Source organism: Dipodomys spectabilis, unplaced genomic scaffold (assembly GCF_019054845.1).
Source record: "Dipodomys spectabilis isolate Male_0828 unplaced genomic scaffold, ASM1905484v1 ptg000576l, whole genome shotgun sequence".
In the NCBI taxonomy this organism is placed as follows: domain Eukaryota; kingdom Metazoa; phylum Chordata; class Mammalia; order Rodentia; family Heteromyidae; genus Dipodomys; species Dipodomys spectabilis.
The window spans coordinates 1,326,914-1,341,919 of record NW_024871253.1 but is presented as its reverse complement, the minus strand read 5'-3'; the positions used below and the strand labels follow the sequence as shown (position 1 = coordinate 1,341,919).

The window sequence follows — 15,006 nt, the reverse complement described above, 5'->3', positions numbered from 1 at the left end:
AAGGTTGGTGGAGCCACTTTGAAGTGGAGTCAAGGAGGCTCTGTGGGCAATCCTTGAGATCACACTGGCCTTCACTTAGCAGCCCATCACAAAATGCCTGTTTAATTTCCCATGTTGCCTTCTTGGGTAGCTTTTTAGCTATGATCCTTGGATGACCTTTGGGTGGTGTGAGAGTTAGAGGGAGGAATGCTTGCCTAGAGAAGGTTTTGTTTTTGTGCTGCTACTGGAGCTTGAACTTAGGGCCTAAGTGCTGTCCTTCAGTTTGGTTGTTGTTATTGTTTGTTTTTTTATTCAAAATGAGTATCCTACCACTTGAGCCACTACTACCCCACTTCCAGTTGTTTTTGTTTTTATTTATTTATTTTTTGGTCGGTCGTGGGGCTTGAACTCTGGTCCTGGGCACTGTCCCTCAGCTCTTCAGCGCAAGACGAGCGCTGTACCACTTGAACCACGGCGCCACTTCTGATTTTCTCGTGGTTTATTGGAGATAAGCATCTCTTGGAGTTTCCTGCCTGGGCTGGCTTTGAATTGCGATGGTCAGATCTCAGCCTCCTGAGTAGCTAAGATTACAGGTGTGAGCCACCAGTGCCTGGCTCCACTTCCAGTTTTGTAGTAGTTGATAAGAATCTGTCAGGGAGTTGGAAGCATGGCTCAGTTGGTAGAGGATTAGCCAATGAGCCAAAGCATCAGGTACCAAGTTCAAGACCCAGTCTCACACGTAAAAAAAGAAAAGAAGAAAAAAGATCTCTTGGATATATCTTCCCAGGGTGGGTTTCAAATCCCAGTCCTCAGAATTTAGCCTCTTGAGTAGCTAGGATTATTGGCATGAGGCACTGGTGCCTGATTTGTTGTGAGTTTATGAGTCTTGGTGCCTCAGACATGTAAGGTGGCCTAACTGGGTATCTTAAATGTATGGAGGCAGTGAATTGCTGTGTCTCAAGTACTTGCATGTGAGAGGGTATGGAAAAGCAAACTTGGGCATCTCACAGTGCATATTGGAGTGTATCTAGCTGTCTTAAGCATGTTTTGCAGTGTATCTGTCTCAATATGTATGAGAGACAGTGTATCTTTGTGTGTGTGTGTGTGTGTGTGTGTGTGTGAGTGTGTGTATGTGTGTATGTGATATCTGAGTGTCTTTGGTGTGTGTCCCAGGCAAAAATGCCTCATGCGCGGGGAGGGGAGGTATCTCAAGTGTATGCAAGGGTGTAGCTCAGGTCTACAGAAATCTATATCTGGGTATCCTAGGGATGCAGGATCAGTATTTCATATTTCTAGAGTTGTGCCAGGAGTGTAGCTAGAGTCTAGTTTGGGTAGGTAATATTTTGAAATCTCAGGTATGAACGGGACATGTTTCTCAGTGGTACAAGGGAAGAGCACCTACAGACTTGGGGAAAAGGAAGTGTGCTTCCTGAGATGTGTATATAAGCGGCAGAGTTCCTTGATCCCTCTCATGTGCCCTATATTCTGAGTTTCTGATGGGGGGCATTGAGGATGGTGGCAGATGTCCTGCTTATGGCATTTGAGTGTCTTGGGTGACTGCTGTCATCCTTAAACGTCCTTCTCCAGACATGCTCCCCGAGGCCAGCTCCCTGTGGCTACTTCAGCTGCTCCGGGACACTCAGCTGGCCCAGTTTTATCGGCCCATCCTTGAAGAACTTAATGTCACTAGGCCAGAGCATTTCGACTTTGTAAGGCCTGAGGACCTGGATGGAATTGGCATGGGCAGACCTGGTGAGGAACCCCTGCCCTAATGCCCTTCCCCAGTCTATCCATTGTGGACCCCACGCTCCTTCACCCCGGCCCTCATTTGCCTATAAATATTTTTGCACCCCACCTCCACCCAAGCCCTCTGATTCTTGCCTCCTTTAGCCCAGCGCAGACTGGCTGAATCTCTGAAGAGATACCGTTCAGGAATCAAGCCTAAGAACTGGGTCTACAAGGTATGTGGTCCTGGGGTTTAACGGGCTTAGAGGGGGCAGGGAGGATTCTGCAGGGCCTTGCATACCTGAGTGCCGACTCCTATTTCAGATCCTGGGGGGATTTGCCCCTGAGCAGAGGAAGACCACTACACCCTCAGAGAGCTTGCCAGTCCTCCCAGAGCCAGATGGGGGCCTCAAATGTCTGATCCCAGAAGGTGCTGTGTGCAGAGGCAAGCTGTTGGGTTCAGGCTGCTTTGGTGTGGTACATCAAGGGCTATGGACACTGCCCAATGGCCAGACTGTGAGTGTCTACAAAGTAAACTTCACCCAGGGTACCTGAACAAGCTGTTCCTTGAAACATGTATTTTTTTTTTGTGGGGGAGGAGGGCATGCCAGTGTGTATGGTATGTGCTCATGTATGTGTGTAGGGGTATGCACACATGTGCATAGGCCTGTACTGAGCTTGAATTCAGGGTCTCAAGCTCTTACTTGGCTTTTTTTTTTTTTACCCAAGTCTGGCACTACAGCATTTGAGCCACACCTCCACTGATGGCTTGTTGCTAGTTAGTTGGAGAGAAAAGTCTCATGGATTTTTCTGCCCAGGCTGGCTTGGAACTGAGCCTCAAATCTCAGCCTCCTTAGTAGTTAGGATAATAGGCATGAGTCACCCACTCCTAGCTCTCTTGCAGTCTTCATGCTTTCTCCCCCAACACACCTACACACTTGCCTCCACCTATAGATCCCAGTGGCTGTCAAATCCCTTAGGGCGGGTCCTGAAGGTCCAGTAGGCACTGAGCTGGGAGACTTTCTCCGAGAGGTGTCCATCATGATGAACCTGGAGCACCCACATGTGCTGCAACTGCATGGCCTAGTATTGGGCCAGCCTCTGCAGATGGTGAGAAGATGCTAATGCTGGTACCCCTGCAGCCCTGGAGCTGGTGTGTGGCAGGAGTATCTGCTGGGGCCAGACCATGGCTCAGACCACTGTATCCTACAGGTGATGGAGCTGGCACCACTGGGCTCCCTGCATGCACGCCTAACTGCCCCAGCCCCAACACCTCCACTTCCCGTGGTCCTGCTCTGCCTCTTCCTGAGGCAGTTAGCAGGGGCCATGGCCTACCTGGGGGCCCGCGGGCTGGTGCACCGGGACCTTGCTACCCGCAACTTGCTGCTGGCCTCCCCACAGACCATTAAAGTGGCCGACTTCGGGCTGGTGCGGCCTCTAGGTGGCGCCCACGGGCGCTATGTCATGGGCGGGCCCCGCCCCATCCCCTATGCCTGGTGAGCAAGGCGCTCTGTTGGTGGGTGGGCTCCAGCTGGGATTGGGCAACAGACCAGCCAGGTCCATTTGGAGGGGGGCTGGTCCTCTAAAGGAGGCGGGGACCAGGAGTTCATCAGACCTGGAAGGGCTTGAAAAGGAAGACAAGGAAGACAGGAGCACCCTGGCTGTGGGTACTACTGAATAGAAGGCAAACTTCCTGGGTGCTTCTACTTCCGCAGGTGTGCCCCAGAGAGCCTGCACCAAGGAGCCTTCTCGTCCGCCTCCGATGTGTGGATGTTTGGAGTGACGCTGTGGGAGATGTTCTCTGGAGGCGAAGAACCCTGGGCTGGGGTCCCACCATATCTCATTCTGCATCGGCTGGAGAAGGAACGAGCTCGGCTGCCAAGGCCTCCCCTCTGTTCTAGAGCCCTCTACTCGATTGCCTTGCGTTGCTGGGCCCCCCACCCTGCGGATCGTCCAAGCTTTGCCAACCTGGAAGGGCTGCTCCAAGAGGTGGGGACCCTCCACTCCCTAGATACACATAGCCTGGCTTTCCTCTGTTCTCTATCACAGGATTCCATGCGTTAAGACCAATGTAACCTGATGCCTGTGCTGGACTCTGGGATCAAGCTCTGTACAAGACATTGAATCCCTGCTTTCAGAGTGCTTTGGGACCTGGGGAGGCAGTATGCTGAAAGGCTGGGCTTTCTGTGTCTGAGCCAGAAAAGGGGCTCAGGAGAGGGCAGTAGGTCCCTGTGAGTGTTTGACAGGGAAAAGAAGCCTCAAGTGGGGTGAGGGGAAATAGAAGTAATAAGGTTACCAAGTGAGCAGGGCTGCCTCCCAGAGGGTTCCTGGGCATGTTACGAAATTCTGGCTAGGCACAGAGTACTTGACAGTATGAGATACTCACTGTACCATGCTTTAGGCCTTCTTATAGTCATACTCACTGTACTAAGACCTTCCTACACAGTCATTTAGTTGTCTCAACAACCTCATGAGGTAATTATTTTTATCTCCATTAAACAAATAGAGTGATTTAGATACTGATAGATTAGTGATGTCACAGTCACACAACTGCACCAGTCTATGTGACTCTAAGGCCCTTCCCTAAATCCCTGTGTCTGCTGTTTTTTTTTTTTGGGGGGGGGGGGGGGGCGGTCTGGTCATGGGGCCTGAACTCTGGGCCTGGGCGCTGTCCCTCAGCTCTTCAGCTCAAGGCTAGCGCTCTACCACTTGAGCACAGCGCCATTCCAGCTTTTTTCTTTTTGCTTATGTGGTGCTGAGGAATTGAACCCAGGGCCTCATGCATGTAAGGCAAGCACTCTACCACTGAGCCACCTTCCCAGCCCTATATCTGCTATTAAAGGAATTTAGTCCTTTTATTTACTCTGAGGGTTTTATTTTGTTTTTGCCAGTCCTGGGGCTTGAACTCCAGGCCTGGGCTCTGTCTCTAAGCTTCTTTTGCTCAAGGCTAGCACTCTACCACTTGAGCCAAAGCTCCACTTCTGGTCTCTTCTGTGTACATGGAATCAAACCCTGGGCTTCATGCATGCTAAGCAAGCACTCTACACTAAGCCACATTCCCAGCCCCTACTCTGAGGGTTTATTGGAACCATAGAAAGGCAAGGAATTACAAACCAACTTTACATATTATTTCATTCTAGTCTGATCCAAGAATGACTTAGAGGGATTGCCTTGACAATGGCCATGAATTAGAAGTGAAAGGAAGAGGCTGGGAAGTGCTCAGTGGTAGAGTGCTTGCCTTGCATGCATGAGGCCCTGTGGCTCAAGTGGTACAGCACTAGCCTTAAGCTAAAGAGCCAAGGGACAGAGCCCAGGCCCAGAGTTCAAGTCCCATGACCAAAAAAAAAAGAGAGAGAAGTGAAAGGAAGATGGGCTAAAGGTATGGCTGTGCAATCATGCTAGTCTAGCAATTTCAAGGCCCTAAATTTACACCTCAGTATGGCAAAACCAAATCAAACCAATGAGAAGAGGCATGGGTTGAGGAAGTGGGACTGGTAAGGAATAGAAATTTCCCAGAAGTACCTAGGACACGGACCTGACAGGCTTGGGTGTAGAGTAAAATTAGTGACCAGGATGGCTCTCTCCTTGACCCCCGTAGGATACTTTCTGCATCCTGGGCCTGTCCAGGTTGGTAAGGAATCCAGGTGGTTCTCCCCTAGTTCTAAGTGGGTTACAACTAGGAGATAGGAACAGTACCACTCAGGACCCAGCCTAGAAGACATACCTAGTATGGGTCTGATTGATGGGTGCCTCAGGCCAAAAGCCTAGCCTTCCCTTCTTTTGTCTCCACAGGCCTGGCCTCGTGAGGGAAGATGTGTGAGAGATGTCACCGAGTCAGGTGCTTTGCGGATGGAGTCTGGTGACCCCATCACTATCATCGAGGGCAGGTGACAACTTCAGGCATCCCAAGTGTTCCCAGGGGAGGCCTCCCTTTCTCATCTTTCTTGAGTTCTAGTCACTTCTCTACTTTTCCCCACTTCTTTTAACACTGGCCTTGTGGGTCTTCTTTTTTTTTTTCTTTCTCCCTCCTCTTATGTGCCAGTACTAGGTTTTTGTTTTTTTGCTGAGGGCTCCACTTCTGGCTTTTTGGTGGTTAGTTGGAGATATTCCTGCCTTGGTTGGCTTCAAACTACAATCCTTAGAGCTCAGCCTCCTGAGTTGCTAGGATTATAAGAGTGAGCTAGGGTACCTAGTTACCCACTCACCCTTGAGACCTAGCTTTCTAGTATTCCCTAACACCTTGAACTCTGGTCTTGTGGGTCTTCTCTCTCTTCTTGGCCCAGGTCTAACACAGTCTCACTCTATCAGGGCCCCAGATAGCCCATAGACCCCTTTTCTGTTGGAGGAAAAAAGGATTTCCTTCTTCTAGACAGATGCAGCCTGGTAAGCTAAATGTGGCTTTAACTCAGTGGTCAATTTTGTTACTGGTGGTGGTGGTTATGGGGCTTGAACTCAGGGCCTAGGCACTGTCCCTAAGCTTTTTCATCAAGGTTAGCATTCTACCACTTCGAGCCACAGTGCCACCTCTGGTTTTTTGGTGGTTAATTGGAGGAGCTAAGAGTCTCATGGACTTTCCTGCTCAGGCTGGCTTCAAACCACAATCCTCAAATCTCACCCTCCTGAATAGCAAGGATTACAGGGGCCGAGTCACCAGCACCTGGCTTTAATGGCCACTCTTCTTCATGCTTCTGCCTATTCTTCTGCTCCTCTTCCTACAGCCCAGACTCTACAACCTGGAAAGGCCAGAATGGTCGCACCTTCAAAATGGGCAACTTCCCAGCCTCAGCAGTGACACTGGTGGATTTAGGGGGCCCACTAGCTACCCGTCCAGTCCACAGAGGCTCCCCACTCAGGGGAGAGCGACACCAAGGAAGCACAGATAGGTGAGGAGACACAGCTAGCCTGGGGTGGTCACACAGTGGTGGTGGTATCTGACAAAATGTAGTAACTCCTTTGGGAAAAAAAAAACCCTTGGGGACAGGACCAGAGCACAGCTGGAGGTGAAGCAGGGCTGGCTTCCCTGTTGGAGCTTTTCCCCCACCCCAAGTCCCAGCACATCTGGAAGCCTGTTCTTGGTGAGAGAATACTGACTGATATGTGAGGGTAGGGATTAGGGTGGAGGATGAACTGGGTCACCTCTCTTAACAGGGACAGAGAGAAGGCAAATCTTTGGAATCTACCAGCCGCACGAGGCCAGAGAAGGAATGTGCCCTTGCAAAAAATGAAAGGTGGGTTTGGTGGGACTCCAGGGGCTGGAGATCAAGAACCACCTTCCAATTCTGCCCCTTGCCCTGTATCTGTGCCTGTGCATGTAAGATTTCTTCCCTCCCCTTGTCTGTGGGAATCCTAGCTATTTTTTTTTTTTTTGAGTCCCAGGGCTTGAACTCAGGGCCTGGGCACTGTCCCTGAGCAAAAGCAGCTCAAGGACTTGAGTTAAGGCCCATTTCTGGCTTTCTGTTTATGTGGTACTGAGGAATCAAACCCATGCATGCCAGGCAAGCACTCTACCACCAAGCCACATTCCCAGCCCCATCATAGCTATTATTGAGACTGGAGGCCCCCTATCTTACCCACTGGTCAGCATTTCCCACTCTGGCCCTATGCTCTTAGTTCTCTGGGCCCCCAGCCACTTAGTTGTTTTGTCTTTCTTTTTTGACCATATTGGAGATTGAACTTAGGGCCTTGAGCTTGCTAGGCAGGTATGCAACCACCTGAGTCATACCTCCAGCCCCATCTTCCATTAGCTTTTTTTTTTTTTTTGCCAGTCCTGGGGCTTGAACTCAGGGCTTAGGTATTGTCCCTGAGCTGCTTTTGTTCAAGGCTAGCATTTTACTATTTGAGCTACAGCACCACTTCCAGCTTTTTCTGTTATGTGGTGCTGAAGAATCGAACTCAGGGCTTCATGCATGCTAGGCAAGCACTCTACCACTAAGTCACATTCCCAGCTCTCCATTATTTTTTAACTCAGGGCCTATGCGCTGCCTCTGAGCTTCTACTTGAGCCACAAAAGGCCATTTCCAGCTTCTTGTTACTTAATTGGAGGTAAGAGTCTCACAGGTTTTCCTGCCTGGGCTGTCTCCGAACCACAATCCTCAGATCACAGCCTCCTGAGTAGCTAGGATTACAGGCATGAGCCATTGGCACCCAGATCCATTGGTTATTTTTATTTTGTTAGTCGTAGGGCTTGAACTCTGGGCCTGGGTGCTGTCCTTGAGTTCTTCAGCTCAAGGCTAGCGTTCTATCACTTGAGCCACAGCGCCACTTCTGGTTTTCTGGTGGTTAATGGAGATAAGAGTCTCACGGACTTTCTTGCCTGGGCTGGCTTTGAACTGTGATCCTCAGCCTCCTGAGTAGCTAGGATTACAGGCATGAGCCACTGGCACCCGGCTCCATTGGTTATTTTTGAGGTAGAGTCTCATTTATGCCTAGGCTACCCTGGGGTATGATATTCCTACTTGTGCTTCCTCATGTTTCTGGGGCTAATAGGTGTGGGCGGCACTCTTAGCCATTGTGCTTTTCTAATAACTGGTATGTGTGCCCCACCACTGACTGAGATAGTGTTTCAAGAAATCTAATGCCTAAGCTGGCCTTGAACTGTGATTCCCCAATCTCTCCCTCCCAAATAGCTAAGATTATTATTGGCTGGAGCCATCCTATCCAGTCTAGCTACCTAAGTCTTAACAATCATTTCCCCACATGCTTTGTTATCCTACCTAATACACCTAGCTCATGTAAAAAATCTAGTAAAAAGCATTCAGCTCAGTGCAGGTGAAGACAGCAAGCAAGAAGCTAAGACCCAACATCTGGGCATCCTGTTAAGTCATTTCTTTCTCAACTGTGCAGGCATTTCCAAGAGTCTGGAGTCAGTTCTGTCCTTGGGCCCTCGCCCAACAGGGGGTGGTTCAAGCCCCCCAGAACTTCGACATGCCAGAGCTGTTCCCCGAGGACCCACAGACCTACCTCCACGCCCTACTTTTGCCTCCAGCTCTTCTCAGCCCAGCCAGCCCCCCAGGGCACGGCCTCCCTTACCCAAAAGAGAACTCCCCCACACCCAATGCCCTGGAGCACCCGGAGCCAATAAAGCCACTTCCCCTTCTGGAAGCCCCTTGCCTGACCTTGAGTGGCAGAGGAAGATTATAGAGGTGAGGCCTCACTAAAATGGTCTAGTATCCAAAGGGCCTTGCAGGAAAGCGCAGAGATCGGAACAAAACTGTTGTCATCCACAGGTAGAGCTGAGCGTGCATGGAGTCACCCACCAGGAGTGCCAGGTGGCTCTGAGAGCCTCTGGAGGAGATGTGGTTACAGCCATTCGGAATCTCAAGGTAAAGTCAGACTCCTCTCCCAGGCTTCTCTCTTCTCCTACCATGTTGCCCGCCTGTCAGCAGCTGCCCTCCCTCTCGTTCCACAGGTAGACCACCTTTTCCACCTGAGTAGCCGGTCCAGAGCTGACTGCCGGCGCATCCTGGAGCATTACCAGTGGGACCTCTCAGCCGCCAGCCGCTACGTCCTGGCCCGGTCCTGAGTTCTGCTTCCTTGGGCACAGACACCAGCATAGAGCACCTGAAGCCCTCACAGGGCTGGTTACTGAGGACCAAGCAGGGTCAGAAAAGGTCTTCAGAGAGGCAGACTTTCCTACCTGCTGTAGCAGGAATGGAAGAACCCAGGGGAGTCCAGGATCAGGCACTGATTATCTCCTCCCTACCCTGCCCTCTGGCCTCCAAGGGCCAAAGAACCATTAACCATGCCAAGAAGGATCTATACCATGCCTGAGATGAGGAGGACTGAGAGGAAAGGAAGCTTCTACTTGTTGCAATGATGAAGTGGTCATCCTCAATTAGATACCTCAGTGGATGCTATGGGGCATCCATCTTGCATGATGGAAGCAGCCATATTGAATTGGGGCACATGACTCCAAATGTCTTGATAGGATCCAGAGCCACCATGGGTAATGAAAATTGCCCTCTTGGACTCAGAGGCATTTGGTCCTAACAGCACGGATTAACTACAACAGCTCAACTATTGTTAGTTCCTTTTGATTTTTCCCCATACCAACTTTCTTCTATCTTCCCCAATTACATACATCTTCCAATGTTCAAAAAGTTACAAAGTTTATATGAATACAACATACAAAGACGTAGCCTCCTTCCTAGAGCAAGGGAAGGAAGGGGTGGTTAAATAAGGCACAGGAAGCTACAGCAAGCACCAGCTGTGGGCAGGGCCCAAGGGGGAAAGGAAGTTGGCACTGGGGTCCAACCTCTACAGCTGTTGGTGGACAGGTGGAAAGCCCCTGAAAGTGCCATAGTCTGAGACAGAACTAACTGGCCAAGCAGGGGAAGGGTGGCATATCTTCCATCTTTGGTGCTGCCCATCTCCCACCAGCCCTGTTGTAAACCCATAGTTTTGTGGTTTAAAACCTCCCTCTGGTGGTTGGGGCCCTAGCTCAAGTGGGAGGCCAAGGTTCAAAAACCCAGTATTGGCAGGAAAAAAAAAAGGCCTCTGGTAATGAGGCCCTAAAGGATGTGGGAGGGAGTGAGCAAGGAAAGTTTGAAAGCTGACATGCCAGTGTGCCCAAGAACTACAGGGAGGTGGTGGGAGGTAGCAGGCAAAGACTCATACATACCCCCTTCTTCTGGGCCACAGGTGAAGGAGGCCGGGGGAGATGATAGGAATAGGGTAACATAGATCCCAGGCACTCAACACATCCCTGTTTGTCCTCTACATGGAAGGGGCTGCCTCTGAGGAGTGTCCAGGCCACGGCCATCGACCATCTTGAATTCTTGTTGAGATGATGGTCTCCTCATCCTGAGGTGGCTTCTAACTGGTGATGGCAGAGGGTCCAGTGCCTCCTCGCTTCTCGAAGAACATGTAGTCCTGTGGAGAAGCCAGTGTCAACAGGAGATCTGGCTGGGCCAACTTGGTTCAGTTATTACAACCCAGGTCTGGACTGGTAATCCCCCATAACAACGGCCCCCAACTTTCAAGAAGTTAGGAAATGACAACACAAGAGTGACAGGAAGAGGAGGGGCAGGGGCAGCCCACTCACAATGAGGAACGTGGCTCCTAGCAGCACAGCCTTCACCCTCACGTCCAGATCCACTGGAAACTGGAGGCCAAAGTCATCTGCATCTGTGAGGGTTTCTCGAAGCAGCCCTCCCCATTGCTTGCTGATGAGGCCCACACTTCGGGATTCATCCTTAGTCTTAACCTGTCAGGAGGGAGGGAGGTCTCAGCTGGGGCAGATGCCTTTAATTACCCTCCACAGTTGGGTGGATGCTGTTAATTTCACTCTACAGTTGGGTATAGACCCTATATCCATCCAGTGAATCTTTTCAACAACTTTGGGCTTCCATATAACAGCTGGGGTAACAAGGCCCCTGGGATCATGCTACAAGGGCAGAGCAAAAATAAAGACTCAGACTCAAATCTGTTACTCTCCAAAGACCATGAGTGACATATTTGAACATCAGTGGTATATGCTGGTTGCTAGGTTTGCTTTGGTTACCAATGTTCTCAACACGCACAGTTGGTACAGTAGCCTAATTGAGACATCACTGGAAGCTGCCAAAATCTGGCTGTACTTTGCCAGCTAAGTAGGCTCCTAGAGGATATGTCTGCTCAAAGGAGTGACTCTATAATCTGAAAAGCAGGGAATACTCTGTCTAGCATTACATGTGAGCCTCTTCTAGAGATGACCCAAGCCTATGAATGATGGGACAGTGCACAAGTAGCTGTAGGCTCTGCATACAGTTTCCACTGGCCTCTCAGCTCAGCAGCAAACAAGCCCTTTTGAAGTGGGTGGTAACTCACAGTGACTTCCTGGCTTTTTTTTTTCTCTATGCTCAGTCTCCAGTGACTAGGACTGAAGCTATTTCCTTCGATATCCTGTCCATCTGCTTCCACCACTGTCCAATAGCTCTGGGATCCTTCCTGCAGCCCAGTCTGAGGTAGGAAAAGGCTCAAGACTGGGGACTTTCTAGTCCTATGAGAACCCCATACTCCACACATTCCCATCCACACAATAATCTCCTTTCTAATTGGTTCTCATCATAGAACCTCCCGCTGACTAACAAGTGACTCACTTTTTACAAGTTACCTTACGTAAAGCACCTGAACAGAAAACTTCTGGTTGACACCTTTTTTTTCTCCCTAATCTGCACAAGAAATAATGCCCTAAAGAACTCAAGGTTCTGTGGGGGACCTTTGTCTTCTAGAAACCAAGGTTATTTCCCCAAATTTCACTCCAAAATTCTTTCTTTGGGTTCTCCAGGCTCCAAGTTGGCATGGTGAGAAGGTAATCACCTGGACCTCAAATTGGTTGGGTCATTTGGACTTTTAGGTTGGCAAGACAAGCCAGGATGTCAAATTAGTGCTTGTGGCAGGGCCTAAACCAGAGTCTCATGTACATCTGTCACATAGGCTCAGCAATATGGCAGACTTAAAGAGTAATCATCCTTCTACCTCCCCAATTAGAAAATGTAATTTTCTTCCCCATACTTTTATGGTATCATCTTTCTTTTTGTTTTCTTTTGGTAGTACTGAGGTTTAAACTCAGTTTTGCTTGCTTGCACAGCTGGCATAACACTTGAGCTACTCTTCCAGCCCTGCTTTTTTGCTGGTTATTTTGGAGATGGAGTCTGTTAGGTGTGCCCGTGAAAAAATGGCCCCTTCCTCACTAGTCTTCCTGGGTGCAGACATGGGCCCTTCCCTAGAAGTCTCCGCCCAGCATTTGTAACCCAGGTAACTGGCAGTTACTGCCTCTTTCTCTGAGATCATATCCTGGACCGCCCCTGTCATGCTTCCTTTGTACCCGATAGATTCCACAGCCACTCCCCCTCACATTAACTCCAATCCCACCAGAAATGGCCTCTTCTTTTCCCTTCTCTTCCCCTCTCTGCACATGCCTCCATCTCCTGCCCCCCTCCCAAACTCTTTTCTGCCTGAACCATGTGGCCATTTTCTTTCAGCTAAGCCTTATGAGTTTCACTGGCTTTCCTGCCAGGGATAACTTCTGATCTAGATCCTCTGGATCTGAACCTCTTGGGAAGCTAGTAATCGATTACAGACATGAGCCACCAAAGCCCAGCTAGTATCCCTTTTCTGATTAAAAGAAAACTAGAAATCTGGTAGGAGTCATAATGGCTTTAGACTAAGGAACTCAGTGCTTTGACTTTCATCAAGCCATCTTGCCTCATGGAAGCTGCTATCCTGATTCATGAAGGGCTAGGAAATCTTCCCTTATTCCCGGTACCTCAAAGTTGGTATCTGTGCCACAACCACAGGTCCAGCAAGGTCCCACCACTCGGAGGACAGTCTGGCGATCAGCATCCTGAATGGAGAACTTAGGGAGGAAGGGATGCCAAGTCTGCAGCACGTGGCCAATGGTGGTGCCAGGAGGAGCCTGTACTTCCATCTAGAGTGAGAGAGAGACGGCCATTGGAGGAGGCAGAGCAACCTGGCCCAAGCCCTCACTGGTCCTGGCTCTTCCCATCCCTCTGGTGGGCAGTTTCACTCAACTCCCATCACCACCACCCATCCCCTCACAAGCCACACCCCTCACCCTGAGCCTGCCCCATCATTGGCCCTTCTCCTCCTCAACTTCTCCCCACTCCACCCCCACACCGAAGCCTCCCCAGGGCACCGTTCCACTCCGCCCACCTCCTGGAGGCCACAGGGGCAGCAGCTGCAACCACAATGGAGCGGGCGGAGGAGGCGTAGCACCTCACGGTCCCCGGGATCCGCCAGGCGGACACGCAGAGGCCGGCGGGCGCCACAGCACAGACGGGCGCAGCAATTGCTCTCCTCCGCAGCCTGACCCAAAGGCTGCCCGGCCCCTGAGCGCAGTTCGTACCGGTTACAGGTCTCCCAGCCTAGGAACGCTAAGGGTGACATGCTAAGGCTCAGGCGCCTCGCCGACCGAGACGCCCACCATCCCTGCTAGGTTTACGAGGCCCAACCCGGCTCCTCCTTCCACTTACTTTCCACTCGCTCAGTCTTCTGGTGAACCAAGATCTGATCAATCTGAAAAGAGTGGGAGCAGTGCTGAATCAGCCATCCAGCCTGAATGCCCAGGTCCCCTTTCCATCACCCTCCCACTTACCTGCACCAGAAATTCGAGGCCAGAAGGCACCCCTGGCAGTGGCAAGAAGGGAGCAGGAGGCGCTGGGGCCACAGGACCCGGCGAAGGGAAGAGGGCGAAGCCAGGCGTGGGGGCAGGCACCTGGGGGGGCACTGGCGCCTGCCCGGGGCCAGGATGCAGCGCAGGCTCCTGGTACCCGGAGGTCACTGGGTAGGGAGGTGGGGGCGAAGGGGCGTAGCCTGTAGGGGGCATGTAGCCTGTGGAGGGCAAGCCTGAGTTAGAAAGGTACCCCGCACGCAGCTTCATCTTGTTTCCCAGCCCAAGGACCACGAGGCTCCGCGGGAAATGTGGTAGGAATTGGCGGAGAAAGATGGGGTGGGGGAGCAGGGCGGTGGCTCCCCGGGAGGAAGGGAGGGCCCCACGCAGCCCGTCGGAGCACATTCCTGGAGGATGTGTGCGGCAGCTGGCACCCACTTTGGTGGGGTGGGGGATAACGGAGACCCTCTCCTCCTCCCCTAGCTAACACCTGCTTACCTGCCATGGGAAAGGGGTGAAGGTGTGCAGGGAGTCGTGTCCTGGAGGCTTAGTTGTGGAAGTGGAGGCAAGCTCGGAGGCAGTCAGACAGACACAGAGACAGACACAAAGACGGACAGGCAAACGCGAAGAGGCGGCTGGCTGCGCCCAGCGCCGGCCCAGGGTCTCTAGGGCGGCGCCTCTGACTCGGGGAGAAACCGAAAGTGTCAGTGGGCGGAGCCGGATACCTGGGACCCCGAAATCCCTCAGGGGCCCCAGGGCCGCCCCCTCCCTTTGTTCTCCCATTCTCCGCGGAAGCGGTGGTGGGAGAACGGCAGGACAGATGGACCTCCGGTCAGACCGATGGCTTGACCTCGAGGGAGGTCTCCCAGATCCCTCCATGCCCGGGCTCACCTGAAGCCCCCGCCTCCCCAAAACAAGCCCGGGCCACGCACTCGGCGGCTCACAGGCGCTGGTGGAGGCGGGTCTCGCGTCTGGCCCCGCCCCTGACCGTCCAGGCCCCGCCCCCGAACTTGGGCGGCGCGTTTGCGCACGGAGGAGGCCGCCGCTCCTCCCCCGGGGCCGGGGATCTGGGACTCGGCGCCTCGGCCTCGCCGCGGTGACTGCCCCTTCCGCTCCGGTTGCTGCTGCTACCCGAGTTTGCCGAGGCCTATGAAAGGCGATCGACTGAGCCCCAGCCGGGCTACCGTCTC

The 15,006-nt window shown here is 51.9% G+C and overlaps 2 protein-coding genes across 3 annotated transcripts; one reads left to right on the top strand and one right to left on the bottom strand.

The window, feature by feature from the left end:
* The first annotated feature begins 1,558 nt into the window (after positions 1 to 1,558).
* Positions 1,559 to 9,831, top strand: Tnk1 (tyrosine kinase non receptor 1). Its single transcript, XM_042670763.1, has 12 exons — positions 1,559 to 1,731; positions 1,870 to 1,940; positions 2,029 to 2,220; positions 2,659 to 2,814; positions 2,917 to 3,200; positions 3,420 to 3,693; positions 5,497 to 5,591; positions 6,423 to 6,587; positions 6,853 to 6,932; positions 8,548 to 8,846; positions 8,931 to 9,026; positions 9,113 to 9,831. Exons 1-12 carry the CDS (start codon positions 1,569 to 1,571, stop codon positions 9,224 to 9,226), a joined length of 1,989 nt encoding a protein of 662 aa, XP_042526697.1. The 5' UTR covers positions 1,559 to 1,568; the 3' UTR covers positions 9,227 to 9,831.
* Plscr3 (phospholipid scramblase 3) lies at positions 9,796 to 14,797 on the bottom strand. Of its 2 annotated transcripts, none has more exons than XM_042670764.1 (8): positions 14,708 to 14,797; positions 14,315 to 14,499; positions 13,802 to 14,037; positions 13,680 to 13,722; positions 13,360 to 13,580; positions 12,953 to 13,114; positions 10,748 to 10,909; positions 9,796 to 10,575 (listed from the first exon to the last, which is right to left on the bottom strand). In XM_042670764.1, exons 2-8 carry the CDS (start codon positions 14,319 to 14,321, stop codon positions 10,519 to 10,521), a joined length of 888 nt encoding a protein of 295 aa, XP_042526698.1. In that variant the 5' UTR covers positions 14,322 to 14,499; positions 14,708 to 14,797; the 3' UTR covers positions 9,796 to 10,518. The 2 variants fall into 2 exon arrangements, with proteins under 2 accessions (XP_042526698.1, XP_042526699.1); XM_042670765.1 differs by having other exon boundaries at positions 14,315 to 14,495; positions 14,708 to 14,775.
* Between the last annotated feature and the right edge of the window lie 209 nt (positions 14,798 to 15,006).

Coding starts and splice junctions, on each gene's coding strand:
- Tnk1 (XM_042670763.1), top strand. CDS start 1,569: ATGCTCCCCGAGGCCAGCTCCCTGTGGCTACTTCAGCTGCTCCGGGAC. Junction 2,815..2,916: donor TGGGCCAGCCTCTGCAGATG/GTGAGAAGATGC, acceptor TGTATCCTACAG/GTGATGGAGCTGGCACCACT. Junction 3,694..5,496: donor TGGAAGGGCTGCTCCAAGAG/GTGGGGACCCTC, acceptor TTGTCTCCACAG/GCCTGGCCTCGTGAGGGAAG.
- Plscr3 (XM_042670764.1), bottom strand. Junction 13,723..13,801: donor GCCTCGAATTTCTGGTGCAG/GTAAGTGGGAGG, acceptor CACTCTTTTCAG/ATTGATCAGATCTTGGTTCA. Junction 13,115..13,359: donor GCCCCTGTGGCCTCCAGGAG/GTGGGCGGAGTG, acceptor CTCTCACTCTAG/ATGGAAGTACAGGCTCCTCC.